The sequence below is a fragment of the Convolutriloba macropyga genome, chromosome 9, assembly GCF_964194025.1.
Source record: "Convolutriloba macropyga chromosome 9, txConMacr16.3, whole genome shotgun sequence".
In the NCBI taxonomy this organism is placed as follows: Eukaryota; Metazoa; Xenacoelomorpha; order Acoela; family Convolutidae; genus Convolutriloba; species Convolutriloba macropyga.
The window spans coordinates 31,855,781-31,873,399 of NC_134476.1; the positions used below are offsets into that span (position 1 = coordinate 31,855,781).

The 17,619-nt window shown below is 36.1% G+C and overlaps 1 protein-coding gene across 1 annotated transcript in view; it reads right to left on the reverse strand.

Moving 5' to 3' along the window:
- Positions 1–186: 186 nt before the first annotated feature.
- The window catches only part of LOC142345731 (branched-chain alpha-ketoacid dehydrogenase kinase-like), a 42,712-nt gene continuing 25,279 nt past the window's right edge, over positions 187–17,619 (reverse strand). The window contains exons 5-8 of the mRNA XM_075398020.1: positions 15,701–15,799; positions 4,861–5,063; positions 1,294–1,548; positions 187–664 (exon numbers count right to left, since the gene is read on the reverse strand). Coding sequence (XP_075254135.1) covers positions 520–664; positions 1,294–1,548; positions 4,861–5,063; positions 15,701–15,799 — 702 coding nt within the window. The 3' untranslated portion in view covers positions 187–519. The remainder of the gene's footprint in view (positions 665–1,293; positions 1,549–4,860; positions 5,064–15,700; positions 15,800–17,619) is intronic.

Here is a 17,619-nt window from a genome sequence, read left to right on the forward strand (position 1 = left end):
AATAAAATTTAAAGTAAAAAATTTCAAGCGATTTTGGAGCATTTTTCTTTTGACCTTTAGCAGTGAACAGCCGCCATTTCAGTTCAGATGCTGGTACTTGTGAATGAGAGAGGATTCGATAACGAAAAACAAAAAAATCAAGGGCATAAAAGTCACTTGAAAGTCAAGTGAAAATTTTACTTAAAAAGAATTTCTACAATAATTGCTTCAAAATTCGTTCGAAAGCAATTAAATATTTGTTGCTTTATGAAAGCAGAAAAACTATGTTTGGCAGAGATTTGATTTTACTGAGGAAAACAATTCACAGTAAACTCAGAAGTGAGATTGAGAGCAATTTTAAGTTTATTAAAATTCCTTATCTCCAGTACAGCAAACTTAATCCGCCAACAAGTTAAAAGCAAGTCAGTATAAAAACAAAACAACACGCCTCAAATATCTGCTACCATTTTTGCTCTATTAAATTTTGGTCCTAAAATAAACCATTGAGTTTGAGTTAGTTTCTTTAAGGTTATTTTGACGCTAAATTCGAAAAGATCCCATTCCTGAGTCGATGTGTGGGAGTTTGAGGTATACGTCACAACCGATGCCATTCATGTTCTCAACAGTCAAGGATCCTCCAAGGTACTCTGCATATGCTTTGCACGTCGGCAGTCCAAAGCCGTAGCTAAAAGAATAACCTGTTCTGTTGCAAAAATGCTTCATAAAAAGCTACGTAATTGCAATCTATGCAATTAGGTGGTCAACCGTGAACCAATTATTAAACTGCGGATTTTAAACCGAAAACTATTATCGCATAGGCTGCTACTAATCAACAGCTACTAATATACTTGAGATCAGACTAACGAGATATCGTTCTAATTTTGAGTTTCGACGTAACATTAGTTTCTTGGAATAGATGTAATTACCCGCAAAAGCTGAAAATTTGAGTTACATCGTTATGAGTTGCTTACTCAGTGGTCTTAACACAGAACTTAATGGAATCTAATCAAATATGGCTTCATATCGAAGGCTTCAACAATTGCCACATTAGCAATATCTGACGAAAACTTAAGTGAAAAAAATTATGACCATTTTACTGTTGCGCTTTTATGCCTATCTAAAACGTTCGAATCTTTATTAAAATCTTACGCAGCAAATTTGAACATTGTAACTCAAGCAATACAAGCAACACGGTACAAATTTTTTCAGAGATGGCAAAGACGTACGTACAGTTGGTGGGACTTCATTCAGCTGATGATTCAAATTTTCAAATTTTAAACCAATCAGATTTTCCAGATAAGATTTATGACCTACCCGTGCATAGGACCAGTTCCGTGATTCGACTCCTCCACTATTGTGTCGAAGAGCTGTGTCCCATTGGCATCACTCACAGTTGAGAAGTTGTAGTGGAATATGCGGCTGTAGACAGAACTGGGCACTCCCCCTCCTCTGTCTGATATTCTGAGCATGAAGTCTGTCTCGTTGTTGGCTATCGTTACTACCACATTCGGTATGCTCTGCTGACGGAATCCTTTGTTGTACTTTTGGCGGTGCAGCTCTACTGTCGCTCTAAACGAGAGAAGACTTTTGCTTGCATTGAGTAAGTACTCCAAAATTTCCCAATTCACAGCACCACTGATTTATGGTAATAAATATTTGATCCACTTGAATCTAATAGAGTCTAAATCGAATCCTATAGTTATACAATGCTCCCTTTTAAATTTCAACCCAAATTATCCTAATATTTCTTAAACCGAATGCCACAAATGAGAATGCCTTTGGAGCTTTCTCATCTAATTCAATTACTCTCACAGATCGTGCTTCCTAAATTGATTACTAGAAGACAACAGCAGCGAGAGAAATAAACTCTTTCCTTCAATTGTAAGTTACTGAGAACTGTAAAGTTACACAAAAATAATTAGCGTCAGCCAAAAAATCTATAGTCAAACGCTATCGGCTAAAAACATCAAATGATCTGACTTAATTGGACATAGCCGGCAGATTGCCGGAAAATAGCCGCGATAGACGCTCGTGGCCTTCCAGGAATTGAAACACCTAAAGAAATAAGATAGACAGATCGACCAGCAGTCCTTCAATAGACCACTACACTTTTCGGGTTAGCTTCGGACTGTCAATTTTTGACACATACGTTCTATAAAGAAAACGCCCTTAAAGAGCTATTTCAAAATTGATATTCGAAATCAAAAACTCAAGACTAATAATCACAAATTAGGGCATATAAGATTGGCACAACTTAGATACACACTATTAACTAGTAAATCTTCATTAAAAATTAAAGTTCCATAAGTGAGTTCAGAAGTCAATTTTTTGAGTGAGGTAAGTCACGCAATTGACCTAAAAGCAGAAACAACGTCACGTACACCAATTTTAACTGCAAAGCAATAGAAGTCACTGAAGTCATTTCCAAGAAGTCAATTCCAAGAAGTCAGGTCGTAAGAATCATTGATGGAGACGACGAATTAAAAAACATAGCAGGACAAGTCCTGAAATACAATCCAAAGAATTGACTGAAAAACAAACCTAATGTACCCGACCAGCAGATAATTGAACAATCCCAGCCAAAGAGACAAAATCTCAAAAGTTGAGAACCTAAAAGAATCAAACAAACTATACAAAAATCATTGCTAAAACTATTGAATCTTCTAACGTGAAGACCATAAATGACACAATTCAAAATGATCATTAGTTTAGGCACAAGCTTTGAAAGAGATTAATTTGGCACTAAAGGTAGATAAACTGGAGAGATATGACAAAGACTTAAAAAAACAACTTAGAAAAGCAAAATTTAAAGAAACTTTCAAAATATTGCTGGAACCAACTTTTTATCTCTGGAGTTCTGTCATGTGACCCATCTGTAAGACTTTGTGGGCCAGTCAGGTCGTTAAACTCATAGAACGACAAAAAGAATTCAAAGCATTTAAAAACAATCAAAATTTTGAACAAAATCTTGTTAAAATTGTGATATTATTATCTTCAGAACCCTTTCATTGTCTCCAGAGAACATCCATTATCCCGATTGCAAGCCCTGAATAGTTTCACTGGCTCAAATATCCAGAAACTTGTAACATGAGAAAAATTTTCAGAAACTTTAGAAATTTAAATTTTATCAAGATATTGCAGGAATTCGTGTTTTTAATAAATTCATAACCATTCCATTACCTCTAGCAACCATGCAGTAACTAATAATCAAACTCTGGAGGAGGTTCCTGGGGCCCTGGTGCAGGAACAACTGTTGCAGGAAAAATTTTCAAAAACCTTAATTGCAAGTTTTATTTAAAAAGCCTGCGAAAATTTGTGATAATAAAAAATTGACAACCATTTTATTGCCACTAGAAACTATGCAGTAACATACTTGCTAACCATATAGGAGGTTCCCTGGCCAGTGAGGAAAAAAACAAAACTTACAGAATTTAAAAAAAATTTTTCTTTTAAAAAATCGTTAAATTCAAAATATTAAAACCTTGAAACACATTCCCCATTACCAATAAAACTATGCACTAAACAACTATCAAAATCTAGAGGGGATTCTTTGGCCCTTGAGGTTAGAGAAACCTAAAACTTGACAAAAATTTTAAAACTTGAAAAAATTTGCAACTTTTATCAAAAAATGTCTTTTAAATTTATGATGTTAAAATGTTGGAAACCATTCCATTGCCAGTAGAAATTATGCAATAGCCTATTATTAAACCCAAGAGGAGGCTTCTTGACGCCTGGGGTTGACAAACCTCAAAAAATGACAAAAATTTTCAAAAACTTTGAAAAATTTGTTAAAAATTTGTATAAATTTGTGTTTTTATGTTTGGAGTACCAAAACATCTAGCTCTTAAAATGGCCTTCAAACTTAATAACCTCATGCCCAACACCATTACCAAACTTCACAAAGCTCAGTTTCAGACTGGTCCGACAAAAATTTGGAAAACTGACGAAAAATGCGAAAATTTGCAACATTTTGGGCGCAAAAACTCGTAAAAATGACCTTTTAACCTTGAATTACGGCCTTCCCAGTAGCTTCACCATTCCCAGTAGCTTCACCACTCTAAGCACTTGAAAGACTACTGAACGCGGTTAAGGGCCTCTAATGAAACTTGATGCCCGCTTTTGAAAGTCATGAAAAGGTGTGAAAACATCTTACAAAAATAAAAAACATAGCAGGACACCATGAAAAGGTGTGAAAACATCTTACAAAAATAAAAAACATAGCAGGACAGTCCTGACGTACAATTCAAAGAATTTTCATTGACTAAACAGAAAAACCAGACCTAGAATGGACTAAGAGTGAATTGAGAAAACCCTTTTTTGAAAATTCTGATAAAAAAAAATAAGAAAAAAAACAGAAAATCAATGTGAAAATGCCGCATGTGAACAAAAAAACCACTAACGAGAAATGAAAATTTAATTCACACAAAAAACTAGGCCTAGAATGAGCTTTGAATGGATTGGGAAAACCATTTAGAAAAAAATCCGATCCAAAAAATCGAAAAAACAGTAAAAATCAGAGTGAAATTGCCACATGTGAACAAAAAACCACTACCGAGAAACCGAATTTTTGTTCAAACACCATTTTCTCACTCTACTTTAAAATTAGAGCGAAAAAAATTCACGCCGCAAAACCACTCGCTTTTTCGCTCCATTTCCTGTTTCGGCGTGACCAAAATCACTACTCCAATTTGACTTCAAAAATCATGAAAATGTAAGAACAGATCATAAAAAAAAGACAGCGCCCCAATACAATTCAAATTCTTTGAATTGAAAAAGACAGAGCACCAATACAATCCAATTCTTGGATTGTAAAAAAACCACGATGTCCCCAATAATAGCCGCTATCGCTTCGCGGCTATTAAAAATAAGTTGACCTCCAACCTGAGTGCATTCTTGAGGAGTTCGGGCAGAATGTAGTCAAGGGGCAGGGGAATGTATGGAAAGATGACATTGAGGTGTCCATTGACCTCTATCTCAGGAGATACTCCATAAGTGTGTTCACACAGTCTCTTGCACCACTCTGCCCACTTGTGGGCCAGCTTCTTCAGGCTGAAGTCAGTCTGCACAATGCCCACAAAATTCTCCTGGAAAAACCAAAAACTGAAGAACCGAAACACCGGAAATTAACAATAAACTTTTCTTGGAAACCATATATAGGTGTATGGTGTTCATCCAAAATCATGGTTTATTGGACACCAAAGCAAGAGCTTACGCTCAAATAATGTCGAACTAGATACTTTACCTCGAATGATTAATTCAGAGTCGAAGTAACCATAATATTTTCATGTGTATGCATATTATTGTGATGATCGATGAAACTTGTAGCATGTTGTTTATTTTAATTTGTGCTGCTGTTTATTTCTCGAACAGCTTCAGAGGAATCGTTGAATTCCGTCTACTGTGGTGAGTGACCTAATAGAGCTTATATAGCATTTCTTTCAGGGATCAACAAAGCCGAAGATTCACTCTGGTGTATTTCTTTAAAAAAAAAAGTAGACTATACGAAATCGTGCTTTCAAATCTTACGCAACATTCACGCAACAATTTCAAACCTCTCATCTTTGTGAAAGGTAGGCAACTTCATGTATTAATTCGTCAAACTAGTCCATCAAAGTATTTCTATAGCAGAGAGACAGAAATGTCGCATTACTAAATGATTGGAGAATTTTTAGACAATATTCTTACAAAGGTGTTGCATGAAATTTTGGCTCATCAAGATCTTGGCTAGGTGTTTGAGTCAGGCTTTGAACGAAGTATCATGATCTTGCATGTTGTGGCTACGTGCATCAAGTTTTGTTTCTCTGGGAAGCCATATCAAAATTTCCAAAAAAATTGAAGGTTAAAACATCTCAGTACTCCAAATTGATTATATTTTAAAAATTCAAATGATATTAAAAATTGGACCTGCTTACCATGTCTTAGATGTCATACAAAATTTGCATTCAGCCATCCGTTTGGCTAATGCTAAATCACGTTAACACAAATGTACATTCAAAATGTGCTGACACAAGCACTAACATAACCGCACTAACTTCGGGCGAAATGCTCCCAAACGACAGGGGACCCGTTTGCTTCTTCAGCAGCTAGCTACGGTTTAGTAAGGCTAGCTTTAGCTTAATTAAGGTGCTGCACGGGGCCACGTCTTTACTACCTGAACGATGTGTAGGGGTGGGTATTGAGGGGAGGGATTGAAGTGAGGGGGGAGGTTGACGTGGAGAGGCGTGAATTGGGGGGGGGGGGGTAAACAACCGCCCTTCACACCATGAGTATACGTCTCCAAAAAACTTTCAGTTTTTGTGAATCGCATACTTGGAGACCAGTGCGCTGAAAGGCTCTGAGAGAGCTTAATGCCCTCTGGGAGCAACCTGTTCATCCCATTTTTGAGGACGACAAGTCAAATGCGTGACATCTGTAGGAAAATCTGTCGAAAGACATGGGAAAAATCTGTCAAGAGAAAAATCGCATTAAAAAAGACCACATGCCTAATATAATTGCTACAAACATCGTTTGAGAGCAATTAAAAAAGAGCACAGGGCTAATACAATTACTTAAAATTTTGAGACCAATTAAAAAAGACCACAGGGCAAATACAATTGCTAAAAACTTAAGTTTGACAGCAATTAAAAAAGACCACATGGCTAATGTAATTGCTACAAACTTCGTTTGAAAGCAATTAAAAACCGACCACAAGGCTAATATAACTGCTACAAACTTTGTTTGAGAGCAATTGAAAAGAAGACCACAGGGCTAATATAATTGCTAAAAATACACAGGGCTGATGTTATTGCTAAAAACTACGTTTGAGGGCAATTAAAAAACGACCATAGGGCTAGTATGATTGCTACAAACTTCATGCGAAAGCAATTTAGAAAAGACCACAGGGCTAACATAATTGCTACAAACTTCGTTTGAGAGCAACTAAAAGGCCACAGGTCTAATATAATTGCTAAAAACTTAGTTTGACAGCAATTAACAAGAACTCATAAATAAAGTAACACTATGTAGTCCAGGGATCTGATCAATGAACTACTCTTAGCTGATAACTGAGCTAAGCAAGTCTACAACGGCAACACATTATGTTATGGCTTTGTCCACGCGCCCTCCTATCCCACTATATTGGAAGTCAATACCTTTTACTTCACCCACGGCGCCCATCAGCTGGGGCAACCTTCAAAGATTCCAGCAGTATTGCCTTCACACGCCGATTTGGGTAATCCTTAGCCTCAATGATGTGAATACTGCTGAAAAATTTACCCTTATTCTATTGATTACAACCCATTAAACAACTGTAATCTTCTGTGACTTTAGTCATCAAACAGATTTATACAAAATTTTGGCAAATTTGGTGACGCTTTTGAGCTCGCATATCTCTTGTCTATGTTGTATCCTTAGATCTAATTGGTCCAGTGTCCCGCTTTTCACCCGTATTTCTTCATCTCCCTACCTTTTAAACCCAGTTATTTCACTCCTCTATCATTTCAACCTAATTTCAATTTTTGTAATTGACACAAACAGTATGCAAAATTAGGGATGTGTAGGGTTTAGAGGAGCGTTTTAGGGTTAAAAGTGTGAGGGGTTAAATGACTTAGGGGTGAAACTATGTAAAGCTAAAATATAGGCGGTTCCATGAAATGGTGTGAAAAAATTAGAATCCAAATATATATATACTATTAGACCTGAACAAATTACTCCAAGTGAATAAGTGGAACAGGCATAGTGTACCTCTTTGAAATTCGACCTCTTAAGCTATTAGTCATTTGAAGTCCTTAAAATGGTATGCCATACAGCTAGACGTGCGTGCGCCCACGCACGCCAGTTATCAAACCCCTTTATACCCCTCCTCCCCCAGCGAGAGACTCCGGTTGAATAACTTTGCCCTGATTACCCCGCGGCGTGTCTTGTTATCCCTCTTAGCCTCAAGGCTCTTCTCTCTGCGCAGCGAATGTCCAATCAATAATCCCTAAAGGTTAATACACCTTCTGTCACAGACACCGGGACTGGGGGTTACTACATAGACACGGAGCGATTATCTCAAGACATAACTGCTGGGCATCATGCTTTCAAGATGAGGAGAGAGAAATGAAGACGATGTAAAAGAGAAAACAAAAGGAAGCGCACTGTCTCCTAATAATTGACACCAGATTCAGTTCATTACTTCAAGACACGCACACGCTATCATGTTCTTCTTGAACCACTTTCCCCCTAGTATCTTCACTATTCACTATTTTCATGCTTCTCTGAACAGGCTGTAATTCACAAACACCTGACCTGCTAATGATAATTAGAATTTTCTACAGCTTTATTTCCTGAGTAGACGCATCCCTAATACCCCGCCTCCCACCAGCCCACATTAAAGAGTACACAGACCAATTTTCAATAACACAATTTACCAGATTTTCATGTCAAAGCAAACACGACCGGTTTATTGCTTTTTTTTCTGGTTCACCACTATTCACATGTCTCCAAACATCTTTCAAAAATTACACACATAAAACTTTCAAAACAACTAATAAAACCCCTTACATTTACACATTGTAGATAGATTGCTGAAAATAACTGCAAAAAACGTTCACTTGCCGTAGTTCATAGATAGAAACAGTTTTACTAAATTGATGAACTTCTCCGACGCAGCTAAAAACAAATATTAATTTACAATGATTTTCAGCTGAAAAATCATATTAGTAACAGCATTAATTACAAAAAGTTCCTTTATTGAACTTGAAGGATGGAGTGTCATAAACTAAGATAACTTTACGTGATAAAAGTATTTTGGATAGAACTGGGCGGTCACATATGATCTAACATAACCGAATAATGTCCGACAATATGCTCCACTCAACAAACGGCGGGCGGGGGAGGGGGGTAAATGTCAAGCACTAAAAGCAATATATCTACCAAACCACAAAAACACAGCTGGCAGATCGCCAGAAAATAGCCGCAATAGCTTCGTAGAAGCTGTTTGATCTCAAACAACCTCCATTTAGAGTGACACATACCCATTTGACCTTATCTCTTTGAATTAAAGTAAATAAACGTCAATTTCAAAGTGAGGAAGCCATTTTTGAGAGTGAAGTAAGTCAAATGTGACCAAACATTTAATCACTCGAATGAACAAAAAAACTCGCTCCACTAAGATCAAACAATGACGTTACGCACGCAATTCAGGTGAAATCGCAAGAACGAATGAACAAGAAGCACATTTGAAGTGGTTGTGACTTCATATGATCTTAACAAAAACTGTGACGACGAAATAAAAACATAACAGGACAAGTCCTGACGTACAATTCAACAAATTTTCATTGACTAAACAAAAAAAATAGACCCATAACGGACTAAGAGTGATTTGGGAAAACCATTTCCAAAAATATCAGATCGAAAACTTAAAAAAAAAATAAAAAAAAATCGATGTCAAAATGCTGCATGCGAACAAAAAAATCACTAGCGATAAAATGAACTTTGGCTCAAACAAAAAAAATCTAGGGATATAGCAAACGATAGATACGTACTGTCAATTTTATGACATATACAGTCTATAGGGAAAAAGCCCTAAAAGAGCTTTCTCAAAATTGATATTCGAAAACAAAAACTCAAGAATAATACTAAGAATTAGGGCATAAAAGTTTGGCACCACTTAGATTGACACTATTGATCTTTAACTAGTAGATGTTCATAAAAATTAAAGTACCATAAATGAGTTCAGAAATAATTTTTTTGAATGAGGTAAGTCACGCAGTTGACCTAAAAGCAGATATGAAGTCACGGTAAGACGAAACAAAAATCTGTTAGACGAAGTGAAAAAACATAGCAGGACAAGTCCTGACGTACAATTCAAAGAATTTTCATTGAAAAAAACAAAAAACTAGACCCAGAACGGACTATGAATGGATTGGGAAAAAGATTTAGATAAAAATCCGATCCCAAAAATCGAAAAAAAACAGTAAAAATCAAAGTGAAATTGCCGAATGTGAAAAAAAACCACTAGCGAGAAATCGAATTTTTGTTCAAACACCGTTTTCTCACTCTACTTTCAAATTAGAGCGAAAAAATTTCACGCCGCAAAACCACTCGCTTTTTGCTCCACTTCATGTTTCGGCGAGACCAAAATTACTACTCCAAGTCGACTTCAAAAATCATGAAAATGTGTGAACAGATCTTAAACGAAAAAGACAGCGCCCCAATACAATTCAAATTCTTTGAATTATAAAAAACCAAGAGAAGGCCAAAAATAGCCTCAGCTATCGCTTCGCGGCTATTAATTAAATGACTGGAAAGAAAAGAAAGGTTATTAACCCGAAAAAAAATCCAGGAGAGGAATAGTAGCCTCAAAATTGCATGGCGGTCAATTCTCAGCTAAAAGTAACATAACCGACTAAACGTCGGAAGAATTGCTCTCGAACGACTAGTGTGAGCTCTAATCAACTGCAGCCTAATTCAGTCGGGGGGATGGGGAACCTAAATGGGACTAAGAAGTTCAATAGTGGGCTTCAAATAACCCCATTAGAGGTTAACATATACCACTATTAAGATTTAAAGTAAAAAATGACACCAGTTTCGGCGCACATTTCATTTGAATTTTAGTATTAAATTGCCGCCAATTGAGTTCAGCTGTTTGAAATTGTGATTGAGAGAGAACTTTAGATCACGCGAAATGCAACAAGTCAAGGGCGTAAAAAATCACTCGAAAAGTCAAAATTGTCAAGCAAAAATTTTGCATAAAAAAGACACACACGTTTACAATAATTGCTATGAACTTCGTTCAAGAGCAATTAATAAACAGTAAAAAAGCGTTTCTCAAAATTAAACTTGCCAATGATTCTGAAACTTATGTTGCTTCAGAACATATCGACGCAATTGCTAAATGCCTTTGTAGTTCTCTCTACATTCTGTTAAGCTATTAATCTTTTGGCCTACAGTGGCAAAGCCTTAGGTAATTCGGGATTTTTTTTTGCACAAATAAATGAACCTTATTTTCTACTAAAATGTAAAGCAGTGGTCTATGGATCTGCCGTTCCATTACGTCGTGAGTCGTTTTGATGTATCATACTCAGGCGAGTGGACTAGAAGGCATTTAAATCAGGCAAAAAGCAGTTTTAAGAAAATTGTAACCCAAATTTTGAGAAAGAAAATCGATTCTTTAGAGAGCAAATTTTACACTCCCAAATTACCTGTAATATCCAAGTCCATTACCCGAACACGAATGAAGGATTCATCTACCCCATTCACAAAAAAGCTGCGGCACTTACAGCTGAAAGCCCCGAGGGGATTACTTGTGCAAGTTCCGACCCACAAAGTAATAAAGTTCTGCATTAATCCACAAATATGAAAAAAAGTGTGCCTAACTACAATAAAAAGCAGCATAAGCTAGGCACACGACAAGTATCCAACTATAACAGGACTTTGAAGAAAAATGACACAGCCTGAAAGCACGGCACCGAACATAAAATACGCCGGAAAAACAATCAGTGTTATCCTTAACAGTAGTGAAAAATTGACTCTACTCTCAGAAAATAAAATCTCAAACTTTCCAGTATGGCATTGACATTTCCCAGCATTTCAAACCAGTAAACAAAACCATTTTGAAACAAAGCCAGCATATTGCCGAAAAATAACCTCCCTTGACCCACTTGACACACATCGGGATTGATACAAAAAAACACATAGCTGGCAGATTGCCAGAAAACAGCCGCATTAGCTTTGTAGATCGGCAGTTAGTAAAAGAAACAGACCAAAACAGAAATGTCTCTTTTATTAAATTCTGAGATGTTGTTTTGATTATGAATCTGTATACGTTATTGCTGACTCCATTAGCTGCTCTCAAATAACCTTAAATTAGAGTGACACACGTTCACTTTACCTTATCTCTCTGAATTAGAGTAAAAAGTCAATTTCAGAGTGAGGAATTTATTCTTTAGAGTGAGGTAAGTCACGTGTGACCAAATGTTAATCAAGAGAATGAACAAAAAAACTTGTTCCAATGAGAGCAAAAAATGACGTCACGCACGCAACTGAGTTGAAATTGGAAGAACGAATAAAAAAAAGCATATTTGAAGTGATTGTGACGTCATATGGTCGTAACAAAAATCTTGACGAAAAAAAACAAGAGAAGGCCAACAATAGCCTCGGCTATCGCCTCGCACCTATATAAAAAAGATAAAAATTGATTGAAACTGCTTCTAAATGTCAAAAAAGTTCTAATTTTAGAAAAAAAATTACTAAAAAGATTCTGAAATTAAACTTAACTCAGCTTCTAAACTCAAATCTATCAGGCTTAAAACAAATTCCAGCTAGTAATTTCTCTGATATCCTAATGCACTACGACGCAATGACAGGGCGTTATCAGTTTAACCCATTTCTTTTCATTTTGTTATTTTGACAACGACAATAATCACTACATTGCGTTATCAAATGAGTGAAAGAATCTAAAATCTTTTCAGTGAGTGAGGTAAGTCAGGAGTCAAACGGTAAAGTTATGACCTATGTCAAACTAAAAACGTGATTGAAGTTAAAGCCAAATAACAAAAACATACGAGTCCTGAATTACAATACAAAGAATTGAGTTGACTATTGACCTGAAAATTACCATTCCTTCAGCAACAGCAAAATAAGACAGTCAATAAAACCCACGACCATATTTGCAAAAAGAAAAGGAAGCAAAATAAATCTTTTAGCAGTTCTAATGGCTCAAAAAAGGGGAAAAAACTACAAATAAAGGCAAGATTTACCAATTCACCTAAACATTTCGAAAACAAACGTTATCTTAGTAGAACACATTTCGAAAACAAACGTTATCGAGAAAACATTAGCAAAAAAAGCTGTTGATACCAAATCAGGTAAAAGTCACAGAAATTATTACCTACGGATGGAAACAGCTATTTGGATTTTTTTTTTAAAAAAAATCGTCATTGGCAACCGCTGAGATCGGTCGTTGAAGATATTAAGGTATAAAACATCATTAAGTACAAAAATAACAACATAACTAGAAACCTCAAAATTTGCGAACCAACAGCATACAAGTCATAGAAAGCAACAGTTATTATCTGAAACGATTATTTAATTAACTGAGGTGTCTTTAGCAACCGATGAGACCTCTCGTTAATGAGTTTAAGCGAACACAATGACAACAAGAAAATAAAAAAAAATCGACAATTTTTAACGAAAACAATTAGTATCAAAGTAAAAGAAAAAAATAGCTTTAAACCAAACAATTAGATCGGTTAATTTAATCCCCATCAGCAACCAATGTGATCTGTACCTAGTGATATTTTAATATAAGACCACAAAAACGTGAACAAATACTCGCAAAACTCAAAAATTCATTTAAAAAAGTGTCAAATAATGTGAAAGTCACTCAGTCAAATAGTGTATAAATCAAGAAAACAAACAGCTTTGATCTTGAACCATTAGCTAGGTTAATTTATGCATCTTCAGCAATCAATGGGGGCCTGTTATTAATGATACTTAGTGATAAGACAACAGAAATAAAAAAGGGCAAAAATCAATATTCACTAATATTTTACGATAACATATAGTGTCAAAGTCGTATAAAGCGTTAGCTTTATATAGTGTCAAAGTCGTATATGTATCGTTTTTATAGCAGCCAAGAGAAGAAAAACTGACAAGAGAAATCAAATTGATGCGCGTGAAAAATAATTCTCTTCCAAACACCGAAAGTTTGATCTCTGCAATATTGGGTTTTAGTAGATAAGTTAGCTAAGTTTTAGGAGTAGAATTAAGAGATTTTGAAGTAGGACATTTAAGAGTTTCCAAATTCCAAATTTTTCAATCCAGGCTTAAGAAATCAGTCCTCGTCATCAATCATTTACACTGGAAACTGCTGTTATTGACAGTATAACTTTGCAACATTTGGAGAAACAGAATTGAAAGCGTCAGCAAGACGCACATCCAGCGGCCCAGTTTTTGATTAACCCAATCCTTTCAACCTAAATAATTTTTCAACTTCAGCCAGATTATTCCGCCTAGATACTCCGATAGGCTGACTCAGCACTGACAAGTGTGTTTGTCAATGTGCTAACAAATGTTAAAAAATACCGCAACCAAACCGCCACGCAAAACGTAATATCACCTTTTCTGCCTACCATACGTGTATAGTCAACTCGAACGAACAGCCATTGATTAGTTTCTATGGTATTTGAACCCTATTTTTAATTCAATGTGACTGAAGTCAGTGAAAAAGTCTTATTTCGCTATGTACACATTCAATCAGTAAAAACTTTGCTTTATCGCAACGGAAAACGTTAGATCAACGTTTCTGACTGTCTTCAGGTTTAAAACTGATCCGTTAGATCAAGTTTTTGGGACGGTTATCTTGCAAGATTCTTGCAAGATAAACGTCCGGATCTTGCATCTTGCAAGATAAACGTTGTTTGCAAGAGTCTTACAAGATCTTGCAAGATAAACGTTATTTGCAAGAATCTTGCAAGATCTTACAAGATAACCGTTGGAGTTCGTCTGGGGTTTAACGTATACCCATATGCTGGACATCGAGAAAGTGTTAAACTCATCAAGCAATTATAGTTCCTAAAAAATGCTATGTCAGTACTATTAACATAATGTAGTTTTCACCATATGGTTTTTGTCGTGAATTGTTAAGTAGTCGATCACATAAATTTCTTCAAATCTAATTAAAATTTTGACATTGTTTCAGGACGAGTATTCGCCTACTCAGACAGACGCAATATTCGGGTACATAAATCATGCACACAACACAATTCACCTTTTCTAAATTACGTCATACGTCATTATTAATTACGGTCTTCAAACATCAAGAGTGGTGATTACAGTATCGATAAGTCGTTACATACAGCGCTGAGAAGGCCGTCACTTTGCGAGACATTTTGAACTGAATTATGTTCACTGCTAACTCAATTAGCATGCTCTTGTGATAACAATTAGTACATCAGTCTTAGTCGCTCGCAGACTCAAAGGAGGGAAAGCTTGATGCTTGATTAGATATTTATGATCAGAGGCGAAAGAGAGACAGAAAAATGAGGAAACGAATATATGAGTGTTCCTGGAGCAGAAATCACTTGACGATATAGATGCGTCTAATTATAATGTATTTAATGTATTCTCTTCATTTTTGGGGTAGGGGTGTGATGGGGGGTGGAAAAGGGGCACAATAAAAGATTGAAAGCGGATAGAGTTCTCCTTACAGCGCACAGTCTGCAGTGATAGGCAGCGGATAGATTCCCATCCTAAGAAAGGGAAATAAGTTCATTATCGCCAACTTAAATTTGAGTGATATTTGGTTCGTAATTCATGCTGAGATAAAAAAGATATTTGATGTGTAATCAATAACAATTTCCATTAAAGCAGCATGTAGTATCCCGTTCTAAATGTTTGTTCTGACCCCAATTTTTGCGGGAGGGAGGAACAAAACAATCGGGATGGATGATAATTTCTTTCAGGAACTTAAATTAGTACAAATTGATGAAGTAAGAGAACCATCAAACCATTTGCGAAAAATCTGATTTTCTGATGTTAGCCTGTAAACTCAACAAATACATGCTGACCCTTTCAATTAATTACAGCATGCACTACTAATTCCTATAAATACTTTCATGCATTAATGCAAAATATTGCCTGTTGTTCACTGAATTATGACAGCCAACCAATTTATTTCAAAGCATCGTAATCTACTAAGGCATAAAGTTACTTTATATCTAAACTCTAATGCACTGGCAACGCAGACTATACTCACCCTATGGTTATGAAGTCCTAGATGATGTTCCGCCAACATCCTCAAACCCAGCCGACTGGTCAACATTCTGTCCAAGAACTTCCTTACGTCACGCATGTCCTGCAATTACCACACAAATCATGCAACTTGCAGAATTGGTCTACTAATTCGCACTTGGTTTAACACAATCCGAATCTGAGCAGACATTTCAAACATAACCGACTAACGTCGGAAGAATTGTTCTCAAACGACCAACGAGCGGTTGGCTTCGTCAGTAGCTAGGCACGGTTTAGTGAGGCTAGCTTTAGCTTAATTGAAGGGGCGTAAGTGAGCGCAGCGAGGGGGCAATGGGGGGCTTATGGGGTGGCACCGGGGGGCTGATGGGGTGGCAACAGTGTGGGGGGGGGGGGGCAACAGCGCATACTTGAAGACTAGTGAGCTCAAAGGCTCTAAGAGCACGTAATGCCCGCTTGGCGCAACCTGTTTATCGCGTTTTCGAGGACGAAAAGTCAAATGCGTCAGACGAAAAATTGGCCAAGCGAAAAAATGCATTAAAAAACCGGCAGGACTAATATAATTGCTACAAACTTTGTTTGAGAGCAATTAAAAATAATTTTCACTTTCATTAAATGTTACTGAAACAATTTTTCAAAGGTTTCGAATACCATTGTTAAACAACAACAAGACCGATTTCGAATTGTTATTATTATTAATGCAATTCGATAGGGTTAGCAGTCAAATTTTCTCAAAACCGAAAAAGATTGAGGGTTTCCTGCAAAATTTGCATAAATGGCAGTTTTCGATATTATGGCTTAGAACTGCAAGTCATTTTTTTGAACTGCAAGCATTAGTTTCTAGAGCTACGTAGACAGATCAACACAAGTTTTGCATTAAAATCTGAAAATGTGGACATTATAACACTGCTGAAAACATTAGATATCATTTATTGTTCCGACCCCACTTGGGGGAGGAACTATATACTCAAATGGTTTTTTGTTCAGACAATTTTGGCCGATCGATATATTCGTCGTAGAAAAATGTGAGTGGCAACATTAAAAAGCTCGTCCAGCATAGAAATCAAAACTTAAAAGATTTTTTGAATTTTGTCTTTTCGAGGAGTTATCGAGGATTGAAGTTTTGTGTGAACACGGGATATTTAGCATGATTTTGTTCATTTTGTGTCATTTTTCTTCAAATTCAGATATTTTTTACTGAAATATTAATTCAAAATTACATTTCACGCCACAAAATGAAACAATTTTGAGCTCCTAATAGACGAAAGGCGACGAAAATACTAGTTCTGGTCTCATAAGAAAATTTACTATCAAAACAATTCGAATTCTATTTGAGAGCTTTTTTAGAAAACTTTTCTTTTTGTTTTCTTGGGTCACATAGAGGCTAGTCTTCTTCCAAATCTGGGTTCAGTTAAAGAAAAAATTACAGATGAAACCCATTAAAAATGAAAATTCGTAGTCAAGGAATCCCTCGTGTTTTTTTGGGCTTCGACTCTTGAGTTTTCGTAATTTTAAATCTTTCTGAAGTTTTACTAAATTTTTGGAGTCATACGGCATAGTCTTGTTGACTAACAGTGCATTAGGTTTCGTATTGCGCAATAAGTGAACCTATCCAGAGCTTTCAGTGGACAGCTAATGGTTGTTAAGACTTCAAAAACGCTTTTCCGAGAATTTTTAAACATAAACCGATAAAAAACATATTTTCGTGAATTGTAAGTCCGTCTCCGTAACGAGAGGACCCCCTTCCTTTCTACTGCAACCAAATTTATTCTGGTTAGCGGTTTGATTTTTTAAACATTTTTTTATGTGACTTAAATGCCACAGTTTTAAAAAAAATTTTAAAAAATTTTGGACATTTTCCTATTGTTCGTTCCTCTTGAAATCTTATCTTATTATCCTGATATTGATATCTCCGATTGGCTTGGA